This window comes from the organism of the source record quoted next, unplaced genomic scaffold (assembly GCF_019419815.1).
Source record: "Pyrus x bretschneideri cultivar Hongxiangsu unplaced genomic scaffold, Pyrus_bretschneideri_v1 Contig27, whole genome shotgun sequence".
Taxonomy (NCBI): domain Eukaryota; kingdom Viridiplantae; phylum Streptophyta; class Magnoliopsida; order Rosales; family Rosaceae; genus Pyrus; species Pyrus x bretschneideri.
This window is the reverse complement of record NW_025999579.1, coordinates 1,407,044-1,428,687: the sequence shown is the minus strand read 5'-3', so window position 1 is coordinate 1,428,687 and position 21,644 is coordinate 1,407,044. Positions and strand designations below refer to the sequence as shown.

Sequence of the window (21,644 nt, the reverse complement as noted above, 5' to 3'; positions counted from 1 at the left end):
AGAAAATTTTAATTATGACAGGAATACGGATGATACATCATGTATTTTTATGTAAGTGATGAAAAATTTTATTTTTTAAGTTATTAGTTTTTTAACACACATATCTTATCATTTGTATAATAACATATGATGTACCATTCCGTGTATCGATCACATTGAAAAATCTCTTCAAAAACTGTTGAAAAAACCTCACTGTGAAAATTTTGCCTCAACAATTTTAGCTTTACCATTCCTTTTCTTTAATCTACCCCACCTGCCAAAAACAGAAAAAAAACTCTAGAGCCTTCGACTCCATCATCACACTGTTATCGGTGACCGATTGTAACTTTGTAAGATCCTCACTTCCTCAGCTTTTCCCTAATGAGCTTATGTCGAAACAAGTTTTGCAAGTTGTTGGGAGATGGTGCAAAAGTGCACGAGAAGAGCTTTAGGATGCGTTTGTTCCATTGGATTAATTTAAATTAAATTAGTTTTAGAAATTAAGTTAAATTAACTTAGACTAAATTAAAATAGACTAATTTAATAAAACGTTTAGTAGAATACCGGACTAAAAAAACAGAATAGTTAACTGATATAATATTATACTATTTAATACACATCTAATAATATTTTATTATTAGTTCAATAATTTTTTATTTTTTATTCAAGCTTTTTCTGTGTGTTTTCTAGTGTCTAGAACTCTCAGCATCTCTCTGGACTCTCCTGGGAGTTCTTTCTTTTCTTCCTCGTAAGTGCCATCCCACGGTACTCCTTTGTTTTCCATTTTTTCCTGCAAAACGATATCCTTCAAAGTGATTTTTCATGCAAAATTGTCCCTAAAGCTATTGTCTCCTCTGTCTCTCCATTTCTCTTCGTACCAAAGTCACTCTCTTCCTTTCTCTATCCATTTCTTGGGATTTTTCTGGGACTTATCAAGAATAAGGAAGAATTTTTACATGGGGATTGTTGTTGTTTTTGTTTTTCAATTTTTTTGGTGTTGAGATTTAGACAATGGGTGGGGCTGGGTTTCAGATCTGGGAAATGGGCTGGCAAACGGAGTTGCCCAGAAGCATGCTTGCAGACTTGCAGCGTTCATAAAAGCGTGCGATCGTCAGGTTTGGAGACGGAACTAGCTAAGACCGGCCAACCCTTGTTTTAGTCTTGGCGAGTGAGAGTTAGTCTCTTTAAAAACAATCCTGGTTGCTAATAAATATGAGACTAATAGTTAGTTTAGTCCAGTCCAGTTCAGTGAGGACTGGTGAAGAGAAACAAACACATCCTTAGGTTCTTGTGAACAGTTTCTATGAGTGCATCAAATGGATTGAATTGAAGAAACGTAATTATAGCAAAGAAGATGGACAACGAAAAAGCAAAAAGCGATTGCTTGAGTAATTAGGAATAATGCGATGAGTGGCACACAATTTCAATTCATATACTTGAAAACAACAATACATGCAGGAGAATATGGCTCCTTCAATTATAATATCAAGGAAGCGCTCTTGTCTTCGGTTGATCAGAAAGAAAGCCACCGGCGACGGTAGGGTGGGTGGTTGTGGGAGTTTTTTGGTTTTGAGAGGTGAAGTGTATTCAACGAAAGAATTGATAAAACTAAAATTGTTGACATAAATCTTAATTGTGAAGTGTTTTCAACTATTTGCGAAAAATAACCGTAATTTGAATAATAATAGATACAAAGTTCATTACTAGACATAATCAACCAAAGTCTATTGACTATAAGTAACTAAAATAACTTAAAAAACGACTTAGTCAAATGAATCTTTTACTGTTCTTGTACTTCTTTGTTTAAAAAGGCAAATCTCTTAAATAAATAATAAAGACAATTACAAATTTGAGAGGTGGGTGGATACAAAGCCTCCTCTTCTTTTTAATTAAATTGTTATTCGTCCTTGTTCAGAAAAATAATATTGTTATTCGTCAAATAGAAAGTTGAATTTTTGGGCAGTTTCAAACAGTTGAATCGATGGTGAATGCGAAACTTGATTGAGACGTTTAGAAATGATGTTCAAATCTGCTTCTTAATTAATTTAGTCTTTTGCCTAAATTGCCATAGTTTCTCGAAAGGTGGACTACTGACCAAAGAACTTTTTCTGCCGGCGTCTTTGAAGTTAATTTGTTGCACCGACAACTCACGAAACCAAGACTCTCAGCCTTAATTAATTAACAATCGTAGCTAAAGTAAAAAATAATAGATGAGACTAATTCATAAAGAGACCAAGGAAAGCAACGAAGGGGTCTGCGGTACCTGTTTTAGTGTCTCGTTTATGTGTTCTTCTTAGTTGGTTGACATGTGTCCATTTATTTAACTTAAAAATCAACGCTGTTAACTTTCAATCTATTAAAATACAAAACTTAAAATAAAATAAAAGATAAAAATACACAAGAATAAACTCCTCCCGTCTGTGCACTACCCCATATTGTTAATTTTCAATCTGAATGAGACACAAACGAGACATCAAAATAAGGACAGCAAACCCGCAACCAACAAGGAGGGATGAGTATCTTCACATTCTATCCGTTCATTGTACATTATGCGGTTAGTTTTCATTAGATATTATTTATGTTTAATTTTAACTAAAAACTTCAAAATGATTTTTGGCATGATGTATGATGAACGGATAGAATGTGAGGATCCTAAAGGGGATCTGGATGGGATTCAAATCCAATGAGGAGCAAGGAACATGCACGTAATTGCATGGAAATGCATATATATTGCAATATTTACGTTTCTTAGTGATGATGAGTTGACATTACTCTAAAAATCTTCGCTTTTATTAGGCTATCTTCAACCCAAGAATGAGAAATCTTAAAATTTAGCTTTGTATTTTCAACAATTCATATATACGTATGAGGTTAATCAGTTCAGTCCTCTAACGGTAAGGGACCTATCATTTCCACCCTCAACTCTATAATTTGTTAAAATTTTGTATTTCTCTGAATGTGTTTTTTCTTTGCTAACAATTTTGGAATTAGTTTTTGTATAATCTATCTTTATTTATTTTTTTTTTTTTTACAAACATTCTCATGTAAAAAATTCAAATTCCGAAAAATGGAACTTTTGGTAGTCAAATATGAGAAAATTGTTTTTTTTTATTTATTAGTAAACAAATGGATGGAGATTTATAGAGTTTTGGTGTGAGATATGATTTTCATTAATTAATAATACTGTGTGATTGTTGGATTCAAATTTGAGCTGTTGAATCTTTATTATTATCAGGAGGCGTGACAAATCCTACAGCTCGCCAATCTCAACTTGTTGTAAGCCCGCCCACAGCGAATTCTTCGTCCCTGTTACTTCTAACGCGCGAGCCCGCCAATCCCCCCTTCATGTGTTGCTACAGCTTGTTGGCCCTCTTCCCACTTGCACTTCTTATTCATATGGGGTGGATGCAAGACCCAAATACCCAACCACCCCTCCCTCTCCCAAAAAAACCCAAATTCATATTTTTCTCATCGAAAATACATTTCTTGATGACGACCCAAAATCTGAGTTTTTTTTTTTTCCACCTCCGGGTTTCCTCTTCTTCCCTCACAATTCTTCTGATACATAACCATGCATAAAATCTTAGTTTGGAATTACAATCTGGGAATTAGCAATTAATCATTTTCATTCATTTTTCTGGGGCTTAGGTAAGCGAAGAGAATGACACACAAGCTTACATCCAGACGGGCCTATGGATATAGTTACTTTATCACATGTAATAATCTTAACAACGAACAAAAAATTGTCAAGAATTCATGCCCTACATATAATACATTATAAACTTTTGAACTTTGTCACATCTTATTCAATGCGTTATTAAGATTACATCATAAGTCAATTTTTAACATGCGTGTCACATCATCACTCTAACCGAACTTTAAACGGAATTGCACGGCGAATGCAACATCGATATGGAGAGCAAAATCTAATAGTTCCGCAACCCTGAAGGACCACCTGCGATGTAACTAGTTCGCTACTTTATCAACTTTCTTTAGCCTCTGCCTAATTTATATGGAAGCATCACTAAGTTTGGCACATCAATTAAATGTAGATAAAAAAAAGGTATGAATCTCAAGAGCGAAAAACAAAGGATGTAAAGCAGAAGACCGTTCACCCGAAGGCGGCTCTGGCATTTTCACAGTGGTGTTACATTTTCGGTTAGCGTTTTGCTTCCCTACAGAAAAACCAATGCCAAATTTAGTCGTAATCTTTAGGATCTCAAAACAAATACAGCTATGCCACTAATTCCTCAAGTGACTTTATTTGAACCGGGTTGGACCTCTCCTAGCGTAATAGCATATCTTGATGGCATGCTGCCCTTTCACTTGGAGTTAGTAGTCTGGTGGTGGAAGGTGATTCGAAGATTCTCATTGATGCAATTAACGGGACATGTTTTACTCTTAGCATCTCACTACCTTGGTATTCAATATTCAGAGGACTGCTTGCAACTTCCAGAATATAATATATCAGTCACATCTATTGAGAAGCTAATTTTGTTGCTGATGCGTTAGCTAGAACTAAACACCTGTGTTAGAGTAAAATTAGCAATCCCTAAACAAAACGTCTGAGTCTGTAATGTTTTAGATTAGTACATGTCTCAATTGTAATTGCGTATGTCTCTCGTGCTTTCGATCACAAAAATAATAAGCGTTTCAAGAGATCCACTCAGGTAAGTTTGTCATGCATATACTATATACATGTATATTACATATAGTTAGGTTTGTTTTGGTTCAAATTCATTTAGTTTTTGGCTGCATGCGAACTGATTAATTTGGTTATTTTAGTTTGGACTTAACTAACAACCCATTTGGTCGTTGTGGCCAATTGGAAGATATTGTTAGCTAAATAAGTTTTATCTGATTAAAACTTGGAGCTTATTTGATGTCTATCACATGCTGAGAAAAACGTGGTGATAATCTGGAATTAGTTTGCTAGTCATATTTCTTCCTTTTTCATCTTAATCTTCTAGAGTTTTTAAGTCGTGTTGACTTCTCCTACTGCAACCTATTTATGGATGCATTAGATTAGGGTTTTATCTGCTGCTGCCGCATGCTTTTCAATTGCGGTCATATATATGCACTGGTAAAAGAGATTTTTGCAGCTTCCTTATTATGTTAGTCGGCAGCCATGCATTAGGAAGAAAAGAAAATCATATTTTCTTCATTGTTTTTTCAGAGTATTGCTGCATGCGTTAGGTTTTTTACAAGTAATCATCATATCATAATTTTTGCTGTTGCATGTATTAGAACATGCGTTTGGGTTTTGGTTTTGGCTGCATGTTTTAGAATACATATATATTCTTATATATTGCTAGCTGCATGCTCAGAAGGCATGTATTGTAGTTTGCATTTGATGCAGCACCATGCACTGAAAGCATCGTCATTCATATAACAGCAGAAAGTTTGTTTTCCATGTCGGTCAGCAGCCTATGTTTTTAAAAGAAAAATCATATTTTTCCCGTGAGGTTTATGATAGAAAAATCAGTTTGTATCCACGTGTGTTTCTTTTAAAGAAAAATTTAGTTTTGTTCACTGATTTTTCATTGTGCTTTAATCGAAATCAATTACGAAAATGTGCCTTAATTGATTTTTAAATTTATTTCATTTCATTCGTTCTGCATGATCGTGTTAGTATATTGCAAAGTTCGAGGCGGCAATGATTGACGGCCGCATTAGTGTTGTGCCACATCCACTCGAAGGCTGAAGAGAGATCGAGTAGCAAAACGCAAAGACAAAGCTGCCAGTTAGTATGCATGTCTAGTTGATGAGTTTTGTAAGTCTTTTTGTATTTGTTGACCCTAAAAACTACCAAGCCTATGTGACGCGCAGACCGAGTAATTAATAAGCTAACTAAGTCATTCGGTTGTGTGCGGAGCGTCCCAACTCGTCGGCCGAGGAGTAAAATGTGTTGATGTTGTGTTGGGCGCGTTGCTAACTTCTTGATCTTGTGATTGCGGCCGAGGAAGGAACACGTCTCGGCCTTCGGGTTCTAAAGCCATAAGATAAGACTGCTAATTCTGCGAAGTTCAATATCAAATTTGGCTTTCAATATGTCGAATGTAATAACCTGTAACACCTCACTTCGCCGAGAAGGCTAATGAGATGACCTCTGTCAATAAGGATTTGAAAATCCTTATCGACCGAGACTTGGATAGATAACCAGTCAGCCTCGACGCAGTGCTATTTATCCAAACTGAAGGTACTCCACGGTTGGCTGATTCTACGGCAACAGTGTTGTTCATCCAAACTGAAGATGTTCGTCGGTTGCCTTCACAATGTTGTTTATCCAAATTGAAGATGTGTCGGCGGGAAAAAGAAAATAAAAATCTCGCGGTTGTTGAGAGGTTTTGCATAGAGCGAGAGTTTGCGCAGGGCAATTTGTGTGTTGAATTGGAGGGGCCCTAGATGTTGCCTGCAACTCTGTATTTATCACTGTTTTAAAAATCCCTGCCTAGGCACTAGGCGGTTGGTCACTGCCCCGATTAATGCCTAGGCATTTGAAAATTAAGAAATGACCCAAGACCTATTGAGGTGCCTGCCTAGGCACCCGCCTAGGCATCGACTCACTTAGACAAAAAATAGATAACTTTAATGAACACACATTAATTATATGCTTGTTCCCCATGTTTTCATTATGTCTCAATACTTAATAATATATGTGTCATTCTATTTTGTAGTTTATGATGAAATTATATATATATATATTAAGTATAAACATACACTTATTTACATGAAATATAATGAATTTAGTTAAATCCGCCTAGTCCGCCTAGACCCCGCCTAGCCGCATAGGCGCTAGGCCCCAGCTCGCCACCCAACTAGCGCTTAACGTCTTTTAGAACCTTGGTATTTAGAGGCTTATAGCATCCATACTTTTTGCTTGGCACGACATGATATTTCTTAGAGTCCAGTTGCAACTCTAACTCGCGGGCTTTAAATTGATTCGTGTCAGAAGCCAAAGCATATTCTTCATATTACTGTTTGTGACTTTTCAAAGAAGATAAAAACCTATCTAGGCTTATCACATCACATCAGAAGCCTAGCCCACCTAGGCTTCTTACCTCATCATCAAAACTCCATCAGTAGCTTTGCTTTATCCCATTAAGCTGTCATTCATAACCAAGACTCCCAATGCAAACTATAAAGCTTTCTTTCCCACGACACATGTGCAACCATGCATGCAATTTAATTACAATATCAGCTAATCACTTGAGATGCCATCTACCATCAAATACCACTTTGCATAGGAGTCCTAATTATGTATGTGTCACGTGGCCAACGCAATACCACATATACAAAACATATCCCCAATATCTTTGCATGCCATTATCTGATACCATACCTTAATGCATATCCCCATATTCCATCATCATTCAAATCAATTGGGATTTAGACAAATATTAGGTTCAAATAATTTAATATATTACTAAGAGATAACATTATGATTAAAATCACAATAGTATTTCTCAACAATAATTGAAAATTATTTCAACCATTTTGTCTTTCAATGGTCTAAAATTCTGCTCATTCAACGACCTCGATTGCTCGGGCTAATAATGTAAAATCGAGTCCAAACAATATTTGTTTTTCTCTTAGTGTTTTTTGGCTTGGGAGCCTGAGTATCTTCCTAGTAGTGGGTTTTGTCTCATTAAATCATATATCTTGTGTGCACATTTTATTTATTGTTTTTAACTGCATACTGATAAGATTAAAAGCATACCACAAAGTAGCACACAAATGTCCTATTGATTTTCCTTATTAACACTAAGATTTGTTAATTGTAGCATATGAAAATAAGGGTCTTTTCCGCAGAAGATTGTTTTATCTAACTACTTAAAATGTCACAAAAACTGTGTTGCTGTCTCTACTGACCAGTCACTGAAAAATAATTATTAGACCGACTTACACTTATCTAAAGTCAACAAAATTTTATATGAAGACACTAGACACATAGAGCTACACTTATACAAATTTTTGGGATTTTTGGAGTTGATTTGATATTTCAATTAAATCGAACAAAAACAAGACAAAAACAAATTTTAAGTAGTTCGGAAATTAAGAAAAACGAATTAGGGGAATTGCTATCCACCACCAAATAATCATGCAAACATGTTATGTTTCATTCAAATTCCTTTGATTTTCGGATGAAGATGCTCAAGTTGGCTCAATGTTAGAACTCAACCTATTACTCTTTCTTATGTAGTATGTTAAGAGAATGACGTTTTCAACTTAACTTAGTCCCTAACATGCAATCTAGAATGGTGTGTTCATAGATTTAACAAATAGAAATCATTAAGAATGAAAAGAGTTTGAGTCATCACAAGGCATCGTAAGTACTAGCGTTGTCTTAGTTATCCTAGAAATTGATTCACATGTTAATTGCAATTAACAAGTACTACTCTAGAACATATGTAGGTCCTCATTCGACAAGGGCATGCACACACAAATTCATAGCATTAGAATCCTAGATATGCTTACTAAGTATGCATCCGTAGAAAACACATAAAGAATTCATCAATGAGACAAGTAGTGAACCAATTTTCATCCATTCATAAAAGTAATTCAAACAAAATGTCATAACAAAATTGCAATCATATTCGGGGCTTCAAAACAGCCCCTAACTACTAAAAATTAGTTATACATAATTCTCAAATTAAACCAAAAGAAAGACATGAGTTTGAGAAGATAAAACCGAAAGAAGAGAATGCCAAGATTTCCTCCTTCCTTTCTTTCCTTCCCCAACGCAGCAGCCTTCTTTTTTCCTTGCTTTTCTTCCTTTTTTTTCTATCTTTTTTTTTCCACTTTTTTTTCCCCTCTTTGCTTGACAAATCCTACAAAACACAAAAACAAAGTAAATAGCTCAAAAATATAAGGAACTAACTAAGAAAAGACAAGTGAATTTGATATAAAATATATATAGATATGAGCTTATCACATACACTTGATATGTGTTGTGAATGTGGAAATTAAATTAAAATTGAATTGAATTTTTAAATCGGAACTTATTCACCCCCCCTCTAGGTTAAACTAATACCCATCCTATAACTTTCAATTCTCATGAGTGTCCCTTTTGGCGGTACACTTCTCCCTTGTGAGGCTCGTGCTGCTTGGTCTTGAGACTTTTGTTGTAATTCTTGCCCTAAGGGCTTCTCTTTGTAACTGTTCTACTTCTTGACACTGTGAACATTGACGCAATGGTCAAGTACTAGCTCATTAGGGACAAGTTCAGGACATAAGAAACAACGTTGGACATCTTCACTGGGTATAAGTTACCACCCTATTTGCAATATGTAATGACTTTCACTATCCGCACTTCCACCACCACCACCTTACTACGACCATCTCCACTTCTATCACTATCTTTCTATGACCATCCCTAGAAAACTTACCACCACCACCATGATTGCCATGACCTAAACCGATACCCTAACAGGCCATCACCATTGTAACACAACGTCCTACCGCCACTATTCTATTGTCGTCGTTGCCACCACCACAGCTGCCTCGTGGCCACGGTGGCGACCACATAACTTTACCACTCTTGAAAAATCTTTTTGAGCCTACTTTGCAATAGAAAATGGCACCCAACAGCTAGAACTAGAACTAAAATTACAAAACGCTTCTGCTTTTTCAAAAACAAAAAAATTCAACTTAAAGTACTATCTTCAAGAATTGCCCAACAAGTATCTTTTTCAAAAACACTTCAAATGTATGTTTCAATTTGAAGCACTTTTAACATTTTCCAATTGATATTTGAAGCATTCTGATTCAATTCATTTATCATGAGCATTATTCTACTTCACGTATCTCTCAAATGTATAATGACACATATGAAATCCAAGGAAAATACTAGTTCCATTTCAGAATTTGCAATCCATAGTAAGTGATCTCATTCCTACTCCTTACTTTCTCCTCTCAATTCACGACTTCCCCTGTTCTAAACAAGTAAACACGTGGAAATTGAAATACAGTGGTAAAAGATAACAATTATTTTTTCAGAAGTGAAGATAACACTTTGGTTTATTTAAAAAGAAAACTAATGAAAATGACTAAAAAACTTTCAGTTTTAACGATAAAGATAAAATAAATGGTAAAATGAATAGTACCATGAAATTTTATTTGAACCCATATAATCTCTTTTTTACACCCAACTTAAATTTTAAATGTTAATTATATTTTTTATCCTAATACATAATTACCATCAAGTACAAGATAAATTTAATAATACAATTAAAGTTATCAATAAACCCAAACAAACACCAAAGCGCAAACAAATCAACAACAACAACAATGGGAGATGCCATAGTGCTGAGATCGTCCATGAGAGATGCCATTGTGCTGAGGTCAAACAAATCAAATGATATGTAGGAGAGATGCCATAGTGCTGAGATCGTCCAGGAAATATATCATAGTATATTTCCTATGATATATCAGGTGGAACAATCATGAATCGTTTAAGTTGAAAATGCCAAGGGCTTGGAAATCTTGGGGCTGTGGGAGCTTTGAAGAGAATAATTATCTCTTTGATCCAACTCACCATCACAAACATATATGATATATCCTCCTACCTTTATTTTGATCCTTGCATGCAAGCGGTAAATCATACTAAAAGATATGAAGTTTCATCCAACAAAATACATCCTAAAGATAAATATTCATCCCTAAAAGTAGTTGCTTAAATCCTCTACGTAATTGATAGATAGTCACAACCAGAGAGACGACTTCAACTTAAACCAAAGCAGGAAGAAAAATCAGAATAAAGAAACAATAGCATTTAGAATTCAGATTCAGACCATTTGAAACAAACCAGAAAACCCTTAAACTAGTGCGACAAGCTCTTTTGCAATATGATTGCAAGGACGATCATATTGTTTGGATTAAGAATTTGTCCACTTTTTTGTGGTCCTAACTTGAAATGGACTTCTCTTTGTAAATTTTGGGTTTTTATTTCTAAATGAGTGTACGGATAAATCTACAAATTGAATTGGGTTTGTGAGGGTAATTTAGATAGTAAATATGAGTTTAAAGAGATATTGATAGTTTAATTCAAGTTGATATGAGTGAAAAGAGTAAGTTGGTTGTAGGAAGATATTATATGAGTTTAAATAAAATTTCATTTATCTTTTTAGTATAAAAATGTGATTTTCCGTTAAAATAAACAGTATTATGAACTTTTCGTTAAAATTTCAATTTAAACTTGAAATACCCAAAACAATCTTAAAACGAGCGTTGAAAATGACAAAACAATCATTTATTATTGGTGGAGGCCCCACTCTTGTGCTACTGTAGGGAAAAGGCTGAATTGTAATTGTGACGCAAAACTTAAGCAGACACAAGCTCTTTCCCAAATTCGTCCTCCTCTTCTCTCCCTCTTAAATGGCTCTTCCCCCAAATTACCATTTCAGTCCCTCCAAAAAAAAAAAAAAACCAGAGGGTGGGACTGAGGAGAGAGAAAGTAGAGGGAGGGAGAATGGGGCTCGTGTGTGTTCTTCTTCAGAGATAACACCAAGAAAGCAGAATCATCACACCACCTTGAGTAAGAATCAAGCTTTCCCATTACCATTTTGGTTCCATCGAATTTCTTTGGATTTTTCGTAGATTTATCTCCCTTTCCTGTAAAGTTCTTGAGGCTTTCTTTTGGGTAACAAAAAAGTTTGAATTTTCTCGGCCGTTGATTCCAAATCTTCTGCTTGTTTTTTATTCTGGGATCTTTTTCTGATCTGGGTTTCCGATTTCTTGTGTTATTTCCCCAGATTCTCTCCTGCTTTGCTCTCTGCTTGCATAAATTAAGTTCTTTTTCGAGAAAACAGAGGAGGTTGGCACAGAAGATTTATGTCGTCTAGATTTTATCTATCGACTGGAGCTCCGAAGAAGCTCTGGAAATATTTTCAGTCTCTCTTTTGCATGCACGAACAGATTTCATCTGTTTTTGGTATGCCATTAAGATCACAAAGGTATGTGGGTTTTATTTACTAATTATTAATTTATTACTCTAGTGTTTAATATTATGTGTTTTCAATTTTCAATTTTTATGATATTTAATGTACGAATGAACATCAATATTTGTGCTTTGTGGAATTTTGTTTGATGGGTTTTTTGTTTTAGGGGTTTTTGATGGGTTTAAGGTCTTGGATTTGTTGTCATTTTTGTTTGCGTTGATGAACTTTGTGCAGGAGTTGTTCTGGAGTGAAGTGCTTTGAGGCTTTCAGAATACAATTTTCGATTTCAGTTTCGATTTCTGGACTCGGGTTTTTGAGGGTTTTGGGTTTTTCTTGATATTTTGAGAGAATTTTTGTTTTCTTTTTCTTGTTTTTGGGTATAGGGGGGGTTTAGGGGTTTGAGTTCAAAATGCCGGGGATGAAAACCGTAGTCTTGAATCAACATGTGAGCTGGAACAAATTGAAGAAAAAGCAACCTACCATGGAAGAGAATGCAGGTTACATGAAGAGAATTCGGATTATATACAATGATCCTGATGCCACCGACTATTCGAGTGAAGATGGTGAGGAGTATGATATTGAGGGAAATCTATTTCAGCATTGTAAGCGCTTTGTCTCGGAGATTTTGGTTGTGGAAACGGAATGTGAATCATCTGCAGGGACCAATGGAGGCAAAATTGGTCATAGGATGGGCTTTGATGACTCTAAGAAAAGTAATAGAGTGCTCCCTAAGGGAGTTCGACGTAGAAAATGGGGAAAATATGCAGCGGAGATTCAAGATCCTTTCCAAGGGATTCGAAAATGGCTTGGCACTTTTAATACAGCAGAGGAGGCTGCCGCTGCTTATCAGCAAAAGAAGCGTGAGTTTGAAACAATACAGTCACAGCAAAAGATTAAGAGCCGCTGCAGAAACATTCAATTATCAGATAAGCATGAGTTTGAGAGTTCGAAATTAATGGAGGGAGCCAAGCATGAGCTTCAGGGCGTTCCTTCATCAGAGGAGAGTCAGGATTCATCGTTTTGCCATCCGTCACCATCATCTGTGCTTGAAATATCTGGTTCAGCTTCGCTTAGTTTTGAACTCGAAAAGTTGAAAGAAGAATCTTGTGTGGAAGTTTCTGGGGGAGAAGGCGCTGTGCAGCAACCAGTTTTTGAAGAAGAGGAATCCATTCCAATGTTACCACCATTAGATGTCGAACAGTTGAATTTGGGATGCAAGGACAATTACGTGTTTTCTAGCTTGGACCAGTTCTGTGATGGCATGTGTGGTATTGTTGATGATGGTACGACAGACATAGTTGATTATCCCGTTTGCAACGATAAAAAAGGCGAGGTTATATGTCTTCCCCCACTCGACTCAGATTTTGGTCAGCAGGATTTCTCTTGGATTGATCAGAAACCAGAACAGGTTATGTCCATGAAGTTTTGTAGTTAGGAATTACCAGTAGTTTATCTAGTACATGTTGCACAATAAAAAGCTCAAGAAATGTTTGAGCAGCAGGTGTTTGAGGTAATATGTGTGAGTAAGCTATTATATATTGAACCTTTGTTTCCTCCTTTTCATTTTGTATTAAGTTAGTAACGACGAATCATCTGTGTCAAACTATGATTTGATTCGTCAAATTATGATTTTCAGGTAAGTAGGAATGACTTCGGAATCATTGTCGATTCTCAAATGTAAAAAGTTGCTTTGCTAAATGTTTAAGCGAAAGACAACTTGGCAGACAAGAATCATGTAACATAGGAAGAGACAAAAACAGTGGGTTAGGATTAGTGTATAGTGTGTGTCTGAGGAGGCGTGTTGTTGAAGGATAATTAAGGGCTACTAATATGGCCTGGAAAGGCGGCTAATTGAGGTTAAGCTGTCACTTTCAATTGATAAAAACTTTTGAGTCCACATGCTTAACCATCCATGATTTCGCCGGCACGGTTCGATTTCGATGGGTCCGAAGCCACATTCAATAATATAAAGATGACCAAGTAAATTATGATATGTATAGAGGTTCCAAAGGGTTCATTTAAAAATATTTTTAAAATGACTAAAAACGGTATTAGAGAAAACTTTTGTGTTTAAAACTGCTTGAAGTTCTTCCTCAGGTATCGGTTATGTGCTTCTTGTAAGAAGCATTTCAACTGTTTTTGAGGATTCACTTGTATTTTTGCTAAAGATTGATTCTAAAAATATTTTCACCAACAGTCTATTCAACCATTTTAAAAGCATTTCGAAAAGAACCATTTAAACTTGTACGGAATAAAACGTAAGTACCCTCCCTGGGTCCCAGCTTGAGTAGGAACTTCAGTACTGCTGCTATCATCTACGAAAAGCCAGTTCACATACAACGGCAAGATGATCGCTGCCCCAATGCTGCAAAGCAAAACCGAAACTTAGGAGAATTACACAATCCCTTGCTAACTCATCACACTTACAAGTTTTCAGGTCAATATCTATGAGTATTTCACTTGTTATTTATCGATCTCTTCACTTTTCTACTGTATTGAACATAGTGAAAAAGCTTATGATGCTCTCTAACTCAAATAATTATTTTAATTCTCCTTTAAAGCAGGCTATGTGACTGATAAAGCATAAATAATTATGTTAATTCTCCTAATTGATAAAAATAAAAAATAAAAAATTCTCCTAATTAATCCTGTAATCGCATATATATCTTTACCTCCATCAGCATCACCACGTTCTTATCCACCCATGGAAATGGGTGCTTATACACGTACGAGAACACACAGCCCCAATATCCCTAATCACAGCAGATTGCTTACTCAATCTTCATACTACATCTTGTTGGTAGCCCTTGCCCTCCCTCTACTTTTTCTTGTGATAAAATTAATCATTGCCGGTTCTAAAGGTTCCCCATGTAAACTTCTTATTCTTTTGATTGATGTTTTGCAATTAGAGGCTCAATCCAATCAAAGAAATGACACAAAATGTCAAAAGCAGCAACATTTGCAATGTAATAGGCTTCTCCCCCTTTTCATTCGTGTCGTTTTAACTTGTAACCTAATAGTTACATTTGTTTGGAACATTCTCAGGCTTCTTAAGTTTCCACGCACATGTCAAATTCTGTTTGTGCAGACTACCATGGATCATAATTACCCTAATCCGCCGACTCATGTTAGCAGCTAAAATGTGTCAACGGAATTATGCTCACAAATCAGAAATCTACACGAGCTCAACCCATTATAAATTGGTATGGGTTGGGGTCGCTGAGCTATCCCACTAGGAAAACTTACACATACTATTTCAGTCCAAACTCTATCCAAAAAGTCCAATGATTATCTAATCATCACATCGACTGCTTCTTCTTCATGAGGAAATATGGCTTGTAACTGTGTGTATTAGCCACCGCCATTAGTATTAGTATTTTTCTTATCACGTGTCACGGAATAGAGGAATACTAGTGCGAAATAATATCAGAGATTGTACCACAAAAATCTGCCCCTTTTCACAACACCATTTCAAACTCAATGTTGCTTCTTCTTTTTATTTATTTATTTGTTTAATTTAATTTGAGTTTTGCTCTTTTAACCAAACCTGAGTTGTTATAATCAACATACCAAACGTAATACAGACCACATTAGGGACTGAATCAGTCCCAAATACCCACAACATGGACTGTTTGTATCAGTGTGTAGTGGCTGTTTTCGTTGTTGTGTGAGTAGTTTTAGACCTCGTTTGGTACTAAGGTGATTCTGAAAAAAGCTGGTATCAAAAAAAGCTGGGAGCTGTTTTTGTGTTTGGTAAACATTCAGCTTCAGTTTTTTTTCACAGTTTCCAAAAACAAGAAGCTGCAAAACTAGCTTTGAAAAACTGGCTTTTTTCACATCTGTTTTACATAAAAGTTTACTAAACACTATAATACTGCTTTTTTTTTCTTTTCAAAAGCACTTTTACAAAAAAGTTTACCAAACACTCTGCTGCTTTATTTCACAGCTACTTATTCTCACAGCACAGCAGAAGCAGTTTTTTTTCAAAGCACAACAATATCAAACCAGCCCTTAATCAAATAGCCCATTAGACCAAACTGTTTGACAATTGAGTCTAAATTGTTCCTGCAGTGTGTTAGAGACAGCACGCAAATCTCCACCATGAACATATGTATGTGGAGTTCAGTTCCCTCACCAGTACTGGCCATTCGTTCTTGTCCCAAGCCAAAAGCTAGCTAACGTGGCACCTATCTCTTCTTAGAGCACACAGACGTCGAAAGCGAATTCGATCCCACTATTTCATCAGTTGCCTAGATTTCAAGCCATCATGGTCAAATTGACAATAACATTGTACTACGATTATTATTGTTCTTGGACATGATTTATGTATCACGTATGGATGATAAGCTTGCAGGATAGTTTGCTTAATACATGTCGAACCCATCACTCTTCTTCCCTCGTGATATCAATACCAATCTTTCATAATTATGCTTTCTTAAACTCAAATTATGGGGTTTAGTGGCCGCAATTTGAGTTCTAGAGAATTGAGGCTCAAGTTGAGTTTTAAAAAAATTAAATGAGACTCGAGTTAAGTTTCAGCTTTTATAAAGAGTACGAAAACCATAGATGCTACAATAACAAAGTTTGGATCTGGCATGGGCAGTTTTTTTTTTATGGTTTTGTACAACTTTGGCAGCATTCTAGCCCATGCCAAGATTGGTTTTTTGCACAGAAATTTAATGAAATTTCGTCCTGGCTTTACGCACCAACTGTAAACTTGTCTTGATTAGCAATTTTTCAGCTGAATATTGAAAAGAAAAAAATTTATCTTCTCATTACCAAATAATCACACACAATTAGCAAATGTGGATGTGTCCATATTACCATTCAATTGTTTTGCACTTGTGCGTGTGAGACATTCCCAAGGCGTCCTAGTCAATCAACTTGCTGCAAACGATTGTGGGCGGTGACACAATAGAGAGATTTTTCAATGTGACCGGAATACCGGATGATACACCACGTGTTATTATACAAATAGTGGGATATGTGTCAAAAAGTTAATAACTTAAAAAATAAAATTTTCCACCACTTACATAAAAACATGTGGTATACCACTCGTGTTTCGATCACAATGAAAAATTTCTCGACACAAAAAGATGGATTCAATTCACGATCAAGTGGTTGGTTTTGGGTAATACTTTGGAATTTATCTCTTGATTTGTAGTTTGGAGTTCTCATAGCCCACTCGTTAGTGCTAAAGCCGCTCCTTAGCGCTCATAGCCGCTCGTTAGTGCTAAAATTACTCTTTAATTCGTAGTTGTACTATTACTGTTTTTATCTCAGATTCGTTTACCAACATAAGTAATGAGCAACACAACTGAATTTAGTAGATGGTCCCGCAGAAAATTCATCATTTGGAACAGAATCACATCCACATAGTGGTTTAGGGTGAAAGTGAGAGATGGGAGCCACAAGAGAGTTGAAAGAAACCCTGAAGAGAGGGGGGGGGGGGACCAAAACCGAGTTTTTAAAGGTCTTCATATGAATTAATGAAATTATAGAAACAAACCAACAAAATATTCTTTCTCATTTTTCTCCCATAAAACACAGTACATAAAAAACACAAAAGAGGCCAATTGTGGCCTTCCCTAACCCTAGTTTGGTCCCACATGGACCCCCCAATTTGACTTGCAGCCAATAAGAGTTTAGAGAAAAAGATGAAGCTCAGAAGCTTAGCCAATGAGCAGTGATATACTACCTCCTTGTGGGTCCCGAGAAGCTTTAGCAACATCCTCTCCCCGCTTCCTAATGTAGCAAAGCACCACAACAACTGCAGGGGCATGAAGGTAAGAGTAAAAGCTGGATCTTCCTTTTACTCTCACACTCTTCTCCCTGTCCCCACACTATAATTATTGAACCAATTGGGCCCCTAAATAAATATGTGAAGCCACCTTAATATTCCTTGTTCTTGAGTTGTGACTACTTACAACAAAAGCACTTTGTTCACCTCAACATTCCTCCTGAGTTCAGTTGTGACTTATAACAAAAGCACTTGTTCATCGGTTTGATTCTTGCTAATTTTATCAAACACTTTGCAGTTTGCTGCTGCTGCTGCAATATGATCACTGATAAGAAAGCTGCGAATGCAATGGGAGGCAACACAGCTCGAGCTTGCGATAGCTGTTTGGTGAAACGGGCACGATGGTTTTGTGCTGCTGATGATGCTTTTCTTTGCCAAAGATGCGATGCCTCGGTGCACTCGGCGAACCAGTTAGCAAGCAGACACGAGAGGGTTCGGCTCCAAGGTTCATCTTTCAAGGCCGATGAGCCGATGCAGCTGACTGCAGACCAAGCTACACCGGCTTGGCACAGGGGGTTCAAGCGCAAGGCACGAACCCCTCGCCACAACAAGAAGCCTGGATTCAAAGAGGAGCAAGAGAAAGTAGGGTTACACCCTCCTCTACCTTTTGTTCCGGAAATTGGGTGCGAAGAAGCAAATTTAATGGAGGATGAGGAAAATGAAGATCTAGAGCAGCTTCTTTATAGGGTTCCAATTTACGACCCTTTTGCGGCCAAGCTTTGCAATATTTCATCAACTGATCAAGTTGAGAACAATACTGATGCTATTAATCTCGATGATGAAGAGATTGAGATCAGAAATATGGGAGATACTCATGAAGGAGTACAGGATGACTTGGACAAACTGGGAGGGTTTCTACCGACGGATATGGAGCTCGCGGAGTTTGCTGCTGATGTGGAGAACCTCCTTGGAGGGGGACTAGATGAGGATTGTAGTGACATCAAAGGAGTCCTGGGGCTATTGGACGATGGTAAAGAAGTGAAGGTTGAAGAGGAGGTTGAAGGGATGGAATTTAATCCTTCTATCTTGGATTGGAACTTGGATTACGATAAGTCATCAGCTGTACCGGTACAAATGGGAAGTGAGGACAAGGAGGAAGAGGAGAAGCTAGTCCTGCTCACGGGGGCTCAAAGTAGTGATGAGATGGCATTCATGGAGAACAAGCAGATGGTGATGAAGAGGAAGAAGATATGTTTGAGGCTAGATTATGAGACAGTCATCACTGCCTGGGCAAGTCAAGGCTCTCCGTGGACGAACGGAACTCGACCGGAACTCAACCCTGACGACGGCTGGCTAGACTGCATGGTAACAATACTACTCTCTCTCTCTCTCTCTCTCTCTGTGTCTCTCTCTCTCCATTTTCTGGTCCTACTGATCAACTAGACTACTAGACAACAAAAGCATACTCATTTGAATCACTCAGGTGTACTCTTCTGCATGTGATTACTGTCAACTGAATACTGAAAAGAGTAAAAAAAATCATGTGCATATGATTACATTATATTCAATGATTCATAATTACATATCAAATCCACTAGACATTTTTAATTAATTCTGTGTGGATGATTGCCTGTATAATTATAATCTATCTACCTTGTGTTACTTAGGTAAGACTATTATTAAGCTAGCAAAATTTTTACAAAACCTAACTAGGTTTTTTTTCCTTTCGTTAAAAAATTAGGGTTATGTATTATGTGGTTATTGCAGGGTATGTGGCCTACAGAAATTCCTCAACCGCATGGAGATACTGCAGGATGTGTAAGTGGAAGAGGCGATAACCGGGGAAGAGAAGCAAGAGTTTCGAGGTACAGAGAGAAACGAAGGACACGATTGTTTTCGAAGAAGATAAGATACGAAGTTAGGAAGCTGAACGCGGAGAAGCGGCCTAGAATGAAAGGTCGGTTCGTTAAGAGGACAACGTCCAGCTTTGGAGGGGTGGGAAGTAGTAGTAGTAATGCTCCTGCAGCTGCATTTCCCTACCTTATGATCAATAAATAACAGTACGTAGCTGTAGCTCTCGTGATGATTTTCATGAACATCCCAATTTTGCTTGTTTAATTTCATGGCAAAATTGGATTGACGTTGATGTATATATGCAATGTGCCAGAAATATAAGGCCTGCATTTGTAGAATAAATGAAGTAAGTTGGTAGCTTATAACTAACACAGTTAGGGTTGGTTTGGTATTACTGTGCTTTGAAAAAAAAACTGTTTTTGCTGTGCTGTGAGAATAAGGCATGGTTTGGTCCCGATGTGATTCTGAAAAAAGCTGGGAGCTGTTTTTGTGTTTGGTAAACATTTAGCTTTAGCTTTTTTTTCACAGTTTTGGGTGAAAAAAAGCCAAAAACAAGAAGCTGCAAAACCCAGCTTTAAAAAACTGGCTTTTTTTTACCTCTGTTTTACATAAAAGTTTACCAAACACTATAATACTGCTTTTTTTTTTCAAAAGCACTTTTACAAAAAAGTTTACTAAACACTCAGCTGCTTATTCTCACAGTACAGCAGAAACAACTTTTTTTCAAAGCACAAAAATACCAAACCAGCCCTAAGCCCTAGTTTGGTACTGAGGTGATTCTGAAAAAAGTGGTTATAAAAAAAAAGCTAGGAGCTTATGTTTGGTAAACATTCAGCTTCAGCTTTTTTTCACATTTTTTGGTGAAAAAAAGCCAAAAACACAAAGCTGCAAAACCCAGCTTTGAAAAACCAATTTTTTTTTCATATCTGTTTTACGTAAAAGTTTATCAAACACTATAATACTGTTTTTTTTTTTTTCAAAAGCACTTTCACAAAAAAGTTTACCAAACATTCTGCTGCTTTATTTCACAATTGTTTATTCTAGCAGCAAAGCAGATGCAGTTTTTTTTCAAAGCACAGTAATACCCAACCAACCCTAAGCAGCTATGAAATAAAGCAGCAGAGTGTTTGGTAAAATTTTTTGTAAAAGTGCTTTTGCAAAAAAAAAAAAAAAAAAAAAAAGCAGTATTATAGTGTTTGATAAACTTTTTTGTAAAACAGATGTGAAAAAAAGCTGGTTTTTCAAAGTTGAGTTTTGCAGCTTTGTGTTTTTGGCTTTTTTTCACCCAAATATGTGATAGTCACTTTTTTCGGAATCATCTTAGTACCAAACAGTGGCGAAGCCACGTAGAGGCAAGGAGGGGCGGCCGCCCCTCCGGTTGCCGGAAATCAACACTGAAATTGAGGAACCGCCCCTCTGGTTCTTCTTTGCTCGTCGGAGAATCTGGTTCTGCAGTGGCTGCACTGCTCTGTGTGGGGCTGCTAGGGTTCTTTTTTTTTTTTTTTTTTAATACACAAGTCATACGATGCAATTTTGGACCGGGGTTTAAAATTAATTTGAAACGATGTCGTTTTACTGAATAAAAGCTTGAAACTTCGCTTCCTTCTTGGGTTGAAAACTTGGAAGCGTGTCCGTATCTTTCTATTTCTTAGACATTCCCTGCCTTCTTTCCTCTCTCTCTAGGATTGTTTACTTAGTCTATGGCATTCTTTCTGCATCCCAAATCAGCTGTGATCAAGCAGATCATAATTCATTGGGGGCGGTGCAGACATTGCTTATTTTGTATTTTGTATTTTATGTTTTATTAATTTTTCCTTTGGCTAAAATGCAATACATAATTAAAATGAAAAAGTTTACTCTTTTATATTCCGCCCCTCCTTCTGGTAATTTCTAGCTTCGCCATTGGTACCAAATTAGGGCTTAGTCCTTCTTTTTCACTACTAATAACTAGCTAGTCCTGGAAATCCGAAGCTTCACTGAACAAGATCAGAAGAGCTCTCTCTCTCTCTGTCTCTCTTATACTTAGAAAAATACAATAACCAATATAACTTTGAAAATATGTGTGCTAATTTATGTATGTTTTTTTTTTTATTGTTAGTCTAGCGTTAGGGTAATCTGTTACAGAAACAGAG

At 36.6% G+C, this 21,644-nt stretch overlaps 2 protein-coding genes across 3 annotated transcripts; both read left to right on the top strand.

Annotated features, from left to right (window-relative positions):
• Window positions 1–11,333: 11,333 nt before the first annotated feature.
• On the top strand, window positions 11,334–13,475 carry LOC103950655 (ethylene-responsive transcription factor ERF118). The gene is made up of 3 exons (XM_009361887.2): window positions 11,334–11,515; window positions 11,733–11,933; window positions 12,153–13,475. The coding sequence occupies exon 3, from the start codon at window positions 12,328–12,330 to the stop codon at window positions 13,351–13,353; it is 1,026 nt and encodes a 341-aa protein (XP_009360162.2). The 5' UTR covers window positions 11,334–11,515; window positions 11,733–11,933; window positions 12,153–12,327; the 3' UTR covers window positions 13,354–13,475.
• Window positions 13,476–17,705: 4,230 nt separating this feature from the next.
• Window positions 17,706–19,847, top strand: LOC103950654 (zinc finger protein CONSTANS-LIKE 6-like). 2 transcript variants are annotated; one of them, XM_048587945.1, is made up of 3 exons: window positions 17,707–18,844; window positions 18,893–19,023; window positions 19,426–19,847. In XM_048587945.1, exons 1-3 carry the CDS (start codon window positions 17,977–17,979, stop codon window positions 19,714–19,716), a joined length of 1,290 nt encoding a protein of 429 aa, XP_048443902.1. In that variant the 5' UTR covers window positions 17,707–17,976; the 3' UTR covers window positions 19,717–19,847. The 2 variants fall into 2 exon arrangements, with proteins under 2 accessions (XP_009360161.2, XP_048443902.1); XM_009361886.3 differs by having other exon boundaries at window positions 17,706–19,023.
• The last annotated feature ends 1,797 nt before the right edge of the window (window positions 19,848–21,644 follow it).